At 42.4% G+C, this 16,202-nt stretch overlaps 1 protein-coding gene across 1 annotated transcript in view; it reads right to left on the reverse strand.

The window, feature by feature from the left end:
- fars2 (phenylalanyl-tRNA synthetase 2, mitochondrial) overlaps nt 1–16,202 on the reverse strand; it is a 57,656-nt gene that overhangs the window by 25,845 nt on the left and 15,609 nt on the right. Inside the window, exons 4-5 of the mRNA XM_030767618.1 lie at nt 12,354–12,514; nt 7,191–7,342 (exon numbers count right to left, since the gene is read on the reverse strand). Coding sequence (XP_030623478.1) covers nt 7,191–7,342; nt 12,354–12,514 — 313 coding nt within the window. The remainder of the gene's footprint in view (nt 1–7,190; nt 7,343–12,353; nt 12,515–16,202) is intronic.

The raw sequence follows: 16,202 nt of genomic DNA on the forward strand, positions 1-16,202 counted from the left end.
CCTTTCAGTCTGGCTATCCCTTTCTGTTTTTACACCAAATCACAGCCCTCATCTTTCACACTTTCTGCTGTGCATCACTTATCTCTTTCTCTCTTTCAACACAACTCTTTTCATCTTGTATTCCACCTCTTATTACCTAGTTCTTAAATGCGGTCATCTTCACTTCAAACTTTCATGCCAAACCTAAATGTTAACCTAACTGACAATAGTCTAAACCTATGCCAAATCTAAACCCTTATTCACTGTACAAAGATCTTCCACTACACAAAACCCAAACCTTCACCTCAACCTTAACCTGCTTTACAAGTCTAGAGGCCTATTCACACTTAGTTTGTTTAGAGGAGTTATTTCAAACCCTGGAATGATTTCTTTCTCAGTTCTGTTGGTATGGGTTGATGTGAGCATGCCAATCACACTCGGGCGTGGACCAGAACAACCAGACTGAGATCCTGCTGAGGCACTGGTCCCGGTCCAGGTGGGGTTCCAAATGAACCCTGAGGCAGATCGTTTGAGGTATGGAAGTGATCCGACACAGATCTGATCCAACTATAGGAAATACTGTGCATTTCCAGTAAGATGTGCATGTGTTGTGGTACTCGCACTACACTACTGATGGTGGGTAATTAGGTTAGTTCCGCAAAATGAGTCAGGGGTAGACTTGGACCAGTGAGGGGGTTCTTCATATTTGGCCAGATCACCTTATATGCCAGCTGCTCAAAAAAACCTCGGTAAAAATACTGAAGTCTTTAAAATGCTTAGTGACTGTGTGGTGGAGTGGGGATTGACGTGAAACTGCAGACCAGCGAACAAACTGAATCTTTTAATGTGGGAAAAAAACCCCTCTGAATTTCTCTCCGGAGTATATGAAGTAACACATCATTTTGAAGATGTAGTCTTAGTCTGCATTCTGCTCACAGAGTTGGTTTTGGTAAATAAACCAAACTGTTTATTATAAATGTGACTTTTCGCAAACACAACAGATGGATGTCATCCATGTTGAATTGTCCCGGGTAAAAATTGTTGCTGCCTGACTGCCTGAAATTCTGACCAATGAAAGGCCATGAGGCGTTCACTGATACTTTCCGGTTCACTTGAAATGTTGCTGTACGAAATGCAACCCGACCAATGGGGAATTGTGGCAAGATCACAAATCATATTTTGATTCAGCACAAAGCATACAGACTATTGAGCCCCTTTCACAAATGCACTGCAACCCTAAAATAATCAGGATTCTAACCAGACGGGCTAGATGTGTGAACGAAAATGTCCGAATCAGTCGACGCAGATTCTAAACGGACTTTATTCTACCAGCACCCTAGTACAAGCTCCATGTGTGAATAGAATGGATTATAGGAGTATGCACAGAAAGCAAGTGGACGTGTTGATGCCGTTTCTAACATGCTACTGGCGCGAAACTGGAAGAATACAAACATCCAAGGGTGAAGAAGAAGGGTCATTTACATGAAGACGTCAATGTAAATGTCTAACTGGAGAGACGATGAGATTCGGGAACCTCTGTCGGTAAGGGCCGACACTGAAATCGTCAGACAAAAGTCGGTAGCCTCGTCTGTTTTTTTCAATTTGTTGTAAACAAAACACTGCAACTTTCACAGAGTACTTTTTGTGTCATGTCCTGCCTCCTGCACGCTCTACCCAGGTGCCATCCCCCTCCTAAACCAAACGGAGTATTTTGAGTATGTGTGAAAGCGTCTGACTCGGACTATCTGCTGCTGCATGCTGCATGTGTGAAAGGGCACCTTCAGACATAATGCAAACCTAATTCTGTGGTTATAGTCCATAGTGCATATGTGAAAACGGCTTTGGTTTGAAAATGCCTTACAAAATTTGTTGCCGCTGTTAAGATTCTTCCTTACGAGATTCTTCAGCAATGCCAATTCAAAACCTACACCCAAACTTCAACCTGCCTTACAAAAGCCTACACCAACACCAAACCTCAACCTGTACCTGTGTATCAAGAGTTTAATCCCACAAAACTAAACCTTAACTCTAACCTATCTTTTCCTTCAACACATTTCTTAACCACATAAATTCTATCTGTATGTATTCTGTCTGAATCCCTAGAACAACCAGTTTCTGTCTACAGCAAGAGAGACTAATGGATGTAACAGCAGAATCCATGTACTCGACCAAAAAAAGACTATAAAGACTATAAGACTATTTAAACACACACACACACTCTCTCACACACACACACACACACACACAGTGTTACGAATCCAGACTTCTGTGGTTTCAGACAGTTGTGGTTATTACACAAGAGACCTTGGGTTACTGACTCAGGAAATATGTTGAGGTCAGCAGCTTTGCCATCTTAATTAGTTACATTAGATATAAGACAGACCACCGTATTAAAAACATACTACAGCTATTTCCACCGAAGTGTATTAGCTCTAATTTTCACCACAGAATCCTCTAGAAAATTCTGCCCCGATAACCGGGGTAAGGCGCTGAACTCTTTTATGTCCTCAAGTGAACACCCATTTCTTCATGCTACGCAGACAGCTCGCCTGGTGAGTCGGCCATAGATCAAAGCATTCCGCCAACAACCATGCATAAATCCCCACCAAGCTCAGTGGATTTGGTAAGCCCACCCTAAATATGCACAACGCGAATGGCCTAGCATGCGTTGTAACATACTAAATCTCCTACTCACAGTACGCGGTTCCACTGAATCCCTCAAACACCCATTTGGAATATATCTCGGATTTCTTCTAGGACCCAAACAATAAAATCTTACAGAAAAACTACGTAACTTAACTGCACCTCTGAGAACATAAATCATTTCCGTGCGCCGCACCGAGATATAGCCCTCGGTTTTCCGAGCTGACTCCCGCTGAAACGCTGTCAGGATGACTGACAGCACCGTCGGCTTCCCAAATTAATTCCAACCGATTACACCTGACAGAGTAACGTGGCAATAAATGCAGATTTGTGTCGGATTATAATGCCCATCAGGTGAGATTTGTTGCTGTTGTAAGACAAATACCTCACAGTCCGAGAGAAGGATTCTAAATGAACTGAAATGTTTGAACTTTTTTGTTTTTTTAACTCCCCTCCTTTACCCTTTTCAGTTGTAGGATTAGTTTCTCATGACATTTTGATACAGAGCCTTTATATATCTCTTGCTAGAAACTTCCAGAAGTGACTGTGGATGACTGTATTTTGAATGTCAGGCACACTATATCACAGGAAAATGTTTATTGCCGGGGAGCTTCCGTGTAACGCATTTGACATTTAGAGAGGTTACAGGCATCTATCACAGTATGACTACTCAAAAACGAAATTGCTCCTGAAATCAGAAAAAATGGAATCAGATATTTGGACTTTCCATGACACTTTCTCACAAACAGAAGTCTCAGCTTGTCTGATGTTTTTTTTTTCCTTCCAGAGCTTCAAGCTTCATTGTAATTAATCAACAGTCACTACAGACTGTCAGTAAACTGAAGAATCAATATCATACTGATAGATCTACAGATCCACATCATGCGACATTGTAATGTTTCCATGACATGAACTGGCATAATCTGCCATCACAAACAAAATGACAGACAACAGATATTTGCCTTAGTCTTACCAAACCAGTTCTTAAAACAGTACGTAACAAAGGTAAGTTAATCTGAGGAAGGACCAGTGATGATACACATTCAAAGGACTGAGTACAAATCTCAAGAGTGGTAACTATGTGCAAAGCATCCTGGCGACGCCGTGCGTCTTTGATATCTTCAGAGGGGAATCTCCATGTGACTGGTGTCTTAACATGCCTTTCAAACAATTCCTCCAAACACTCACCTCATTACAGTAATATTCTGACAGACCACTGCAGGGACTTACCCTACTCTAAGTGCCTAAAATGCTGAGCTAATGTCCTGTCAGGGGTTTCAGATTAATTTATTCATTTGGTTTAATTGCAGTCTGATTGATCCTGCTTTTTAGAGTCTGCTGGGCTCAGCTCCGGAGACCTCAGACTCTTTGTTAGGTGAAGTGTGGACCTGTCAATAACGCTTCTTTAAATCCTGACATTCCATAATCCGCATGCTTCTATTAAAGGCAAGGTGAAAAAAAAGAAAAACCATTAACATCAGAGGAGAAGTGATATTCCTGAGAGGATAACATTGGAGCAGGTACACACACACACACACACCGAAGCATTACTGCAACACACACACACACACACACACACACACACACACACACAGGAAGGGGACAACTACTGTTCTTGCCATCTGACAATTTCCTGTCACTGTACCTAGTTTTCTTGGATAACCCGCCCCCTCCAAAAAAAGCCCTCCCATGAACATAAATGTTTACAGATGACACTGCACCAGGGGTCAGGTGACGTATGAAGAATTGACTCCATCTCCAGGAGTGATGAGTGGAGAGAATCAAAACTTTGACCACTGTCATCATCACATCAGCATCCTGCTGAAGCGTCTGAGTCAGCAGTGCCGCGGGGGGAAAAAAAGAGGAAAAGAAAGAAGAAAAATGATTAGGACACCATTCTGTTCGTAAAAGTGACATTTTTAAAGGTGATGAGGGAGGACAGTCTGACAGCCTGGCTAGAATGGCGTCACAGTCTTCTCTCCGCCCCTCTTCGCCTCTGATTGGCCGATTTTTCAGACTGGGCGGGGAAAAGTCAGCCTATGGATATGAATTCAGCGATGTCATTGCTCTCAGGGCACATGGAGAGATAATGCAGTGCTTCAATGCACCGAAGCGACTGCGACAAAAAAAAAAAAAAGATCATAAAGAGACTATTAGCTGCAGGGAGGCTCTCTTTAGTCAAATGCCCTGTACACACATTCGCCCTCATGCGCACTCACACACACACACGTGCACACACATACAAACAAACACACACAGATGTATGAGGCAATAAGATTGCACACCATATACAAATGAACACAAACACATAAAAAAGGAAATGCATGTCTTTGCATACACATGAACACACATTCATTAATGGGCAAATAAAGCAGAGCAATGTGCTAACCTGAACACACAAATGTAGACATGCAGCGCACAGGCGCACACACGTACACAATAACACTCCATAAAACAACTGAGTGCCCAGATAGTCTGTTAGACAGCACTGCCCTCTTCATACACATCATATTTATGAGTACCATTAAGGGAGGGGAGAGAAAAGGTTGCTATTTAAAAAAGATTAAGAACAGGGACAGAGATGAATGCTTGCGGCCTTTTTTACGCACTGCAGGTCCTCTCTCTCTCTGTCATTAAACACACTTTGCTCTGCAAGAGGGACTCAGGACGGCCTGACTGCTGCAAACTGTGCCAACCTAAACCTTCTCCTGTGTTCTCCTCTGTCCTCTCCACTGCTCCTCTCTCCTCTCCTCTCCTCTCTCCTCTCCTGTCTTTTAAACCCAATGTTGATGGAGAAGAGAGGACTTTGTTCCGGTGGGAGGGCAGTGCGGGTTGAGAGAAAGTGAAACACAGCCTGTTTGAGATGGAGAGTCCTGCAGGGCCCTGCATGGGGCACCAGGGTACACATCTGTCTTCACCATCCAGTTCTGAGGGCCTGACTCACTTCCAGGTTTTCACAGCCTCCAGGGAAAGCAACGTCAACCTCCTCTTTAAGTCAGCACTTTGTGATTTGACTTTTAGAAAACGAGTAATTTGAAATTTAAGAAAGAGCTTTGTCTGCATTGATTATGCACTAGGACTGAAGAAAGTCAAACGGAAGATCACTCATCACGTCAAACCATCTGCTTATAAGATTCTTAATGGGACAGGAGCTCATCACAAAGGCTATTCCATAAGATATAAAGATCACTTCCAAATTTGTGCTCAAAACACTGCACTTATAGTTTCATGCAGTAAGTGACTGGTGCAGGCAGCTGTGTGTTGATGCACACAGTGGTAGGAATCCATAGAGCGTTTGTGAACTAGGCCTTAAACTTACCTTCCCATGCAATTCATCATTACTGAAGGCAATGCTGGTTTTCTGGTTCTGTTTCAACTGATTTCCAAAGATGGCCTATGCAAGAATCTGTGTGTGTGTGTGTGTGTGTGTGTGTGTGTGTGTGTATGTGTGTGTCTGAGAGAGAGAGGAGAGAGAGAGAGATGAGCAGTGAGTGAATGAGAGAGAGAGAGAGAGAGATGAGCAGTGAGTGAATGAGAGAGAGAGAGAGACAGAGATGGATGGGCCTAATGCGTTTTAAGTGCTTATCAAACATGCCCTAATGTTTTAGAGGGCTAATGCTTCAGATTAATGTTTAAGAGGGGTCAAACAAAACCTTCAAGATTCGTCGACCTCCGCTCCACCTTGTCATTAGAGAAAAGTCGGGTGGCACGAGGGATGCGTGTCTAACATACCGAATGTTTCTCAGCACCCAGAAGACCCGTTACTCCTCAGACAGAAAATGTCAACCCTCTAACTCCAAATCTAACAGCCATTCGCCGCTAACTAGCACATCGTTCAAAAACAGATGGTCGTCAAAACTCTCTCTCAAGATGTATGCCAGATTAAACAAACATTATGTGTTATACAGGAGCAATAAGCTGTGAGAGCCTAAACTACAGTACAGTCTGATTTAAAAGGTAATGTGATGTGCTGGAATGTGAAGCACCATCCCTCAACACAAGTATGGGACATAGTTAACCACACCTACTTTCTGTGATTGGCTCCTACCAGACTTGTTATTAAAATAATTCTATTTATACTATTTGATGTCTGTCAAGCACCAGGGATGGGTGTACAAGGAGTACTTATAGTGTTTTGTTGGCATTAGCATGTGTTTAAATTTTTTAGTGTTTTATTCTTGTATTATGACAAAATAAAAGCTTTTTGAGAAGCTTCGCTCACACTTTGAGAGCCCTTGCTCCTCTGATGAGTAAGTGATCAATCTTTGTCTATGCTGTGTCACAACATTGTTAGACCTGCCACCAGGCAGAGAGCCAATAACCCTTTCAGACTATGATCTGATACTCTTCTGAGCGCTTTATTGCTTTTATATTACAGTTACTACATGATAAAAACATAGTAGAAGATACATTAAAAATAATATTTATTTGAAATAAGCACATTTATACCTGCAAGAAGAAAAAAACACACACACTGGAGCGGCCACAGTACTGTGTCATTGCTTCATTCAGTGAGCTGAAATCTCCTAGAGGGTGCAAGGGGAAGAAGAATGTTTAGCTTGACTTACTTTGGATGTGTGAATTGGTCGACCAGCGTGACCTTTTCCACAAGATCTCCTCCTATGCTCCGGACAAGGTCGTAAAAGTCATTCTCCGCGTAGCCCTCAGGCGGTAACCAGAAAGAGATGTCATTCAGCAATGGAGGGTACTTACTGAGTGGCTGAGAGAGAGAGACAGAGAGAGAGAGAGAGAGAAAGAGAGAGAGAGAGTTAGTGAAACTAGGCACAAAGCAAAGAGGGGGAGGAAAAAGGCAAAGAAGGCAGAGGAGGAAAAGTTTGAGAGAAGTGAAGAAGAGGAGGAAGAACAACACAGAGATAGACAGGACCAAAACAAAGTTGAAAAATCTAAAAAAAACTGTTCCATAAGGAGAGGCATATAAGAGGGCTGAGGAAAAGTGCAATACAATAATATGCTTTGACAGAGGGGATACAGTTGAGACCCACAAAAAACAATAACAACAAGCCTCTCCCAAAAATACAAATGTAAGGAACTTCTCAGAATGAGACAAGTACACAAAGACAGCTCAAGAGCTTCTAATTAATTATCACTGAAACAGAGGCAGTATTCATGAAAACATAAATTAGAGTAATTATAGTTGAGCTGTAAAATAATGCTAACTACCAGACAAAATCACATCTGAGGGGCTAAAGGCAGAACTTTATCTGTGTTTTGGCTCTTGTTGTGGTGTATTTCCAGCGGCTACACTTCAGTATACGCCAACAACAGACAGAGAGACAGACAGAGAGACAGACAGAGAGAGAGAGACAGAGAGAGAGAGAGAGAAAAAGAGAGAGAGAGAGAGAGAAGACGTGAGCCAGACAGGCCTCAGGGTGTGCTCTGAAAGCCTGGGGTTAAATTTTTCCTTCACACCCTGAGGCACATCAACCCTGCAGGCCCAACGTTTTCACAACAACACTCCGCTTTCCTTCCCTGAAAACCCTGCAAATCCTTCAACATCTCTCCCTCCTTCCCTCTCTCTCACTGACACAGATACACACACACACACATGTGCACACACAAGTCTCACACAAGGGAGAGCTGAGCAAATGTGGAGGAAAACGGTTTTAACAGATGTGAGAGCGCTGGATGACAACATACGCTCAGAGACCCTCTGTCCCAGGGAAGAGTTCAGCATATGGCCACATGCTCCTCTCCATCCTAATACTCCTCCTTACCCAAAACTCCTTATTCCATACTCCACCCTGAAAGGAGCGACATCGCTTTCTACCCACATATGGTTCTGAGAACATTAGAGAACCGTATCTGACTGGCTGATCTGCCGTTATTTAATAATATCAGTTATTTGTCAACATAATTAGCATCAGTGATAATATACCTGATTTATTTCTTCTAATGAGCAGTAATCAACCTCAAATATTTATTTATGTGGACCCATTCAAACACGTGTTTATCAAGTCATTGGCTGGCAGACTATGTGCTGTTTGCATACAGGAGAATGATTATTTCATTACACTGTTCATGGGTGTGCTGTCTATTGATAACAGGTTAGTGAAGAAGACAGAGAAAGGGAGAGCAGAGTACAGGAGGAGTGGGCTGCACAGCAAGAAAGCACGAGAGAGAGAGAGAGAGACGAGAGAAAGAAAGAGAGAGAGGGAGAGAGACAAAGAGAGAGAGAGAGAGAGAGACAGAGACACAGAGAAAGAGAGAGAAACTCCTGCTCCCAAAGGAGCCTGGTTCGTGTCCTGCCGTCAGCCTTGTAGTGCACTTTGAGGCCAGAGCAAACACAGGGGGCGGAGGAGAACACTGACCCCCGGTCACACCTCATTACCAGCCGAGCAGAGCAAAGAGAGAAGGAGAGAGAGAATTGATTCGAGGGTGGAAGAAGGAGACAGAAACGGAGAACAAAAGACTGCGGCGATAGAAGAAGAAACTTGAGACAAAAGGAGAAGGAGAGAAAAAAACCCCCAGAAAGGCTGAGGAACCGAAGAAGAGAGAGAGGAGAAACAGTAAGGAAGAGATGAGCAGGCAGAAGCTGTGAGTGCTCCATAACCCTAGGCCATGACTTGTCATTTCTCTTTGTCTGAGAGACCCAGGGGAGACGGCAAGGCACAGGTGATAAATAACACCAACGGGGATATTAGCCAGCCTGACCGGCAGACGTCTCTCTCTCTCTCTCTCTCTCTCTCTCTCTCTCTCTCTCTCTCTTCGCCTTATTCTCTCTTTTCTTGCTCACATGAGTAATGGAGAGTGGGCAGAGGGGGAGATGGGCTGAGAAATGAGGAGGAACGAGAGAGCGAAGGTGATTGCTCAAACGCCTCTCTCCCTACGGTGAGGTCACGGTCCAGCCGGCCTCACAGTCAACATCTGAGCTCTTCCCCTCCACTGGACGTATCCTTCACTTCAACGTCTCCCTGAAAGCCTGTCCCTCCATCATCCAAACGCCTCACTGTGGTTGGCTCTATTTAAACTCTGCTGTGCCCATGCCTTGGTCTAAGTCTTGGTCACCAAGCTCTTGATTAGAGGGATGAAGAGAAACAGCGTACAGATGGGACATGTGGAATGGTTCAGCCTAATGAGATATTTCAGATCAGTGATATGGATATGAAATGGATATCCGGTCTCTCTATGGCTGACAGATTGTTCACTGATAAAAGAATATAAGTATTTGTAATGAGAGTGCTGCAGCACTCTTTCAAAATTACTCACTTTGTTTTCTTTATAGGTATACATTTGGGTGGCGGCTTGGAGAAACCTGATGTTGTTGATACCCAGATCGAAAAGTTTACTTTTTTTTTTTTTTTTTTCAAAAAATCCTGTAGTTTATGAGAAATATGGTAATTCGTTGAAAGTTTAAGATTATTGATTCTTGACATTTCTCATCTGCTGGGCAGGACAAGCACCTCTCTCTTTGCTTGCTAACATCAAATTAATGTTACAGCATCTCCATTCTGTTGTATTTTCTCTTGAAAAACACTGACATTTCTCCAGAAAAAAGAGAGGAGGTTAATTATCAAATTTGTCTGACAAACTGACAAAATAATTAAAGTAATGAACTGATTCAGTGACAGACACTGATGAGAAACAACTGCAACAACGCAGGTTGAGGTGAGCTTAAAACAGAATCGAGACAGAGTACACAAACACTGGTCTCTCACTTCTTATGGTTTGATTTTGAAAGATGAATTAAAAAAAAATTTACAAATAAATAACTCAAAAGTCAAAATTTCCCTATGTGGACTATGTCTCGTGTTCATCACCAAACAACTGTAGTTAGAACCCGAAAACCCACTGAAATCCTACCGAAAATCCACTGAACACCTACATGCGTGGGCTTAGTTCATGACCAGTCTTAGCGATGCAAGTTCATCTGGTTGTAATAAGTGTACTTCTCTAATACCACACTTTAAACTAGACAGGTTAGAGCAGCAAATTGAATTTTTTATGAAGAAAAAGAGAAAAAGAAAATGTCTGTGCAGTTTAACGAGACTGGAGACTGAGTAGGTGCATGGATATAATCATCTCAAGCTGTCACCAAACGCTAAGCTTGCAGCAGCTGCAAATTAAGCAATTACGGGGTCTTAGTATCAGTGGCACTCAGAACAGGGAAAATTACAGAGACTAATCATTACAGCCTCACACAGACTGACTGTTGAAGCACAGTTCCTTTTGACCTGAGCCACTGAGTCATAAGATTCTTGAGTTTTCAATCCAAACTATGGTAGTGAAATGTTTGGCAAAAAAAAAATGAAAGCAAGAAAGAAAGAAAGATAGAAAAATGAAATGAACACCAATTATAACACAATGCTAACAAGAAGTTGAGACTTTGTCATCTACAGTTTCATTTTACAGTTAAAGTTCACATATGCAGTGGACTTTTTCCAGCCAAGGATAGAGCCAAATCCTGTGATGTCTTTTTTTTTTTTTTTTACTTCAGCCTTAAAGGAACAATTTTGTATGGAAACTGAAGATTAAAATGAACACAGTAATGATTTGACTACAATGCTGCAATTAACATGACGTGAAGTTTATCTGACCTTCTTAAGCAAGACATGGCACATTCTTGCCCTAGCTTACAAGGCTAATGCTGATATGGTAATGCCTGCCTCAAGTGTCCAGAGAATGATGGTAAAAGAAAAAAAAAGACTCATCAGAAACTGGAGGAAATGGGAGTGTCATATGGAATAGCAATGGGCAAAGTAGCACTGCACCATTAGTGGAATGACTGGCGCACAACCTCAGGAAAGGGGGGTGGGTGTGTGTGTGTGTGTGGGGGGGGGGGGGTGACGAGGAGTGTAAGAGTGAGTGGGCATGTGCTTGTATGTACACATGAAAACAGTGGAGCGAGTGTGTATGAAAGCAGTGACATGTGAGTGATTCCACATGCGTGGATGCTTGCATGTATGTGTGTGTGTGTGTGTGTGTGTGTGCATGTGCCAAAGAGAGAGCCAAGGTGTAAGAGGAAGCATTTGAGTTGTGTGAGCCCCTGAGAGAGAAAGAGTGGGGACAGAGAGCAAAAGCAAAAGAGAGAGAAAAGAGGGGGAATGGATTGAACATGTCATTAAGTCATGAGTTACTTGAATTGATATCTTAGCCACGCCTTGAGTCATCACATCATAAAAACAAACCCAGTACACCCAACCAATCAGTTAGCAACAAAAGTGAAGACTGCAGAGAAAAATGATTCACAATGCTAGTTTTCTGCTTTAGCTGGCTTACTCTCAAAAATATTCCCGCATTAATATATCAGTGCTTACCCACTCACAGCAATCCACTATTCAACTGTGGTTGGACATTTTGCAATTCTTCTGTAAGGCTAATGTTAAACTGGCTAATGAGCCTTGTGTGTGTCTGGTATATGAGGCGTTGCACTATCTTTTACGAGCATAAAAACTAAATGACAAATGTCTACAGCACAAAAAAAAAACAGAATGAGAGAAGAGACTCCAAAGTCAAAAGTAACTGGCCCTCTGCTTTCACAGGCACCAATGAAAAGTGTCGACTTCTCTAAGATATAGATATAGCAATAACATGACTCACAATCTATCCACTTAACACCACATTAAATGTTAGCACACTCAATGAATATGTGACTAATACACTGAGGGATCCCACAGTGCTGAATTTATTTGCAGTCCTCAGATTGCAAATGTCTGCAAATGTCATGTTTTGCATGTATGTTTGTGTTGAGGGGACAGGATATCAACACCTACCTGAAAGATGACAGGGTCATCAATGTCGGGCAGGTGGAACTGTTTGAGGAAACGTTCGTCTTCGCTCCAGAAGAGCCGGATGTCTGGGATGCCGTACAGTACCATCGCCAGTCTCTCCAGGCCCAGCCCAAAGGCCCAGCCCATCTTATTACTGGCACCAGCTTCAAAAAAGAGAGAGAATGTAGTTATTCAGATCATGCTCCATTCCAAAGTCTTTACAGGTAACCAGAGGTGAGTTAAAACAAATGTACGATGAAAGAATGAATAAAGTTGCCAAATGCACCAATAGCAATGTATTGGAGCTCACAGCATATACAGATCATACTGTGATGTAAGTCTCCATGTGATCATCTTGGAATGCTGTTAGTTCTGAAGTTGCTAAACACACCATCTAAGGTAGCGTGTCTCTACAGTGGGCCGAATCAATAATGTGAGAGGTGAAAACAGCAGGTTTATCATAATAAACTTAATGAGCTGGACTTTTTTTGACTAAAAATGTGCGATTTATCTCAGCAAGAACGGTGAGCAACTCCAAAAAGGACCAGTACCATCACTGAGATGATTATGATAATTATTATAGATATATATATTTTTTTTTGCAAAGAAGGCAATGCCACACAGAAAGATGAGGGGGGGATGAACAAACACCTCACGCACCCACTCTTCCACTTCTTTCTTATTCTTCACGCTAAATCCAAATGAGGCGTTTCTTCAGATATGGAGGAAATCTGCTTTATATGGAAATGAGGACTGGGCTCTGGGGTCAGACCGCTAAGGCTGACAGGCGTTACAGCTGAATAAATCCAAACGTGAACTTCCCACGCTAAGATATCAATCATCTCCCCACCGGTCTTCCTTCAAGTGTACGAGATTAATTACTTTCATCCCAAATGAACTGCAGGGACAAACTTTTTTGTGTGTATGTAAAATGCCTGAACACTCATGTAACACTTTTTGAAATTCATAAGCACTTATTTAGATCTCTACAAGGGAAAAAAAAACAACTTTTAATTGTTTCTAAGCATGACAAGGGCATGATTTGTCCAGTTAAACAGTTTGTTTCTGTTTTTTTGGTTTTTGTTGTGATGTTACATGCCAGGCGGCTGGAAGGAGAAAATGAAGCAGACAGTCTGTGTAAGTAGATCTGAGGTTAGTTCTGCTGTCATTCATGCAGAAGGCAGGTGGACTGATGAGTTGACTGATTACGATCACGATGCTGCCACGGAAAATCACGAGCGTGTCAGGAGAGATGAAAGGCAGGCAGTAAAACCCGGTGACTTCAGACGCTCTGAATCAGAGCCTGATGCACGGTCGGATCGGGACGGCTTGGCGCTAAACGAACGCTGAGCACCCGGGGACGAACGGCAGCCAAAAAGATGGCACGACGCGCAGACATCAGTGATGACCTCAGAGAAACACGTGACTACGTGGAAAAAAAAACTGTTCAGCGGGAAGACAGGTGTCATCGTAAAAAAAAAGCCCCTTGCTCATTCTCTGAGCGAGCCCCCCAGCCCATCCCCATTCAGGTCTGTGACGTCTTCCTCACGACACAACCAATCAGAAAAGCAGAGGGAGGAGGGGGGCGTGTCTGATGTGTCTGATGGTATTCACCTTGTGATGACATCAGCAGAGTTAACAGTCTCCTTGGCAAGTGCCTGCTTTCACAGCTTGATGTTTCTGTGCCATACCCTCCCTGCCAATCTCTTGCCACCCTTCTTTCATTTCTCTCTCTCTCTCTCTCTCTCTCTCAGTCTTTTGCACCTCCTCTCCATCGTTCATGGAACTCTCCTGTTCACTCCCTCTCCCTCCCTCCCTTCCTCCTTCCCACTCTCTTGCCTTGTCTATCATTAATTTTCACTCACCATCTATCTCTTTCCCTACCTCCTCTTGTTTCTCTTTCATCACCTTTGCTTCCTTCTCCCACTGTTCTGTCTCCTTCCATCAATTTTCTCTCCCTTTGGCTCTATTTCCTTCCTGCTTTCTTCTCTCCTTCACCCCATCCTTCTAGTAATTCCCCTATATCCTCATTTTTCTTTCTGTTAATTACACATTTGCACCTTCCACAGATTCCTATGGTTCTCACTGACCAGGAAGGTGCAGACATTAAAAACTATATATATATCTGCGTTTTGGCTCTTGATGATGCCCTTCACTGACCCGAGCCATGTCCAGTGTATCAATGGAGACAGAACTAGCATTTTTAAAACCCTGATTACAAGTAGCTTTTACAGTTGTGCCCATTTCAGCCTGTCACAATAGACACATTAATCAGACAATATCTTTTTTATGGATACAATTTTCTCAGAAGAAGAATTTGATTTATATAGAGAGAGTAACTAGCTGGTATTATAGGAAACACCAGGCAAATACAATTCATCTGTCTGGGTTATGCTGACCTTAGAATAAAAAACAGAGCTGAGCAAGATCTCAGAAAGTGATAATTTGAGACTTGAACACCTGAATTAATTCTGGCATGATTGTTGCTTTTCATCAATTGATGCATTTTGGTGTTCTAAAAGAGACAACAACAAGGTACATTTAACTGGTACCTAAAGAATTTCACTAACTGGTTACAATCACTGTTAATCAATTCTTATGGCCATAAAAAGGTCTCCACAAAGCCAGCTATGTGTCATAGAAACCACCTGAGCTGAGATGAAGCACCTTTCAGAAGAAATTCAGCTCAGGAGAGATGGAGAATGAGGTTAAGGTTGCAGTTTACCAAGTGGAATTATCTGTATGTGCCAGACAGCAAAAATGTCAGCCTTTCGATTCTTTTCTCTGGGTGACATTTTACTTGTAGACAGTGCAAAAAGAAATACAGCATCGGAAAACCTTGCCTTTATGATCACATTACAACATTCTGGTTGCCTATATTCCTTTCAGTTTTTGAAAAATAACTTTTATTAATTAATTCATTCCCGACTCCTTAATCTGGAGTGAATTATCAAACACATGAATTTAATCATTTAGGACATTATTTAAAGCAACTAAACCTAAACAACATGCGCACACACATGCAATTACCACGAGACTAAAAGCACCTGAAATCTGCACTGACAATGGAGCGATGGAGCCAGGTTAATTCTGATACCGACACAGAATCCCATTTGCATACTATGATTAATATGGATTTCTAGGGGGAACATTGGCTCAGGCGTTTGGCGGCTCTGTATTGAACCACAATAATAAATAAGTAATGCATAACAAATAAATTATGCAGCTTGATTAGTAATGAAGTGAACTGTTTCTGTTGTGATTTGTGCATTGATACAAGCAGCAGAGCTCAGGGCTGGTCCACGGTGAAACGCTTTGAACTGGGAAGACACGTGAACGAAAGGCTCGCTCTCCGGAAAAAAAAATGATTTCCATTCGGTCACATACATGAAAAATAACACGTGTAATATATGCATGTAAACAGGCAAATAATACTTGGCCCTAGGATCCATATTATCCATTCCAGTTCTTAGTGGTTCTGTATTCTGGCTGAAGTTCCTCGTTCTCCACAGCTATGGAGGTATCATGGGTCACTTGAGGGGCCAGCACTGAAAACTAGATCTTATTTCATAGTCTACAATCGTGAGAGAGAGAGAGAGAGAGAGAGAGAGAGGAGAAATCGGCCCAAAATAACTAAGATTTTGTACTGAGAAAGAAAATGACTTAATGGCTGGCTCAGAGCTCGTTACTTTGAATATGTAGAGTAGCTAATGCCTTTATATTTGAACTAAATCAAATCTGTAAACGAATCAGCTGTCGAGTAGTCCAGACGGGCAGACATGGAAAAAGAGCAGCGTACAGCCTTCATGAATCATTTAGGGCCATACCAAACGAGACGGAGAAGTGTTGACT

The sequence above is a fragment of the Chanos chanos genome, chromosome 3 (assembly GCF_902362185.1).
Source record: "Chanos chanos chromosome 3, fChaCha1.1, whole genome shotgun sequence".
Lineage (NCBI taxonomy): Eukaryota > Metazoa > Chordata > Actinopteri > Gonorynchiformes > Chanidae > Chanos > Chanos chanos.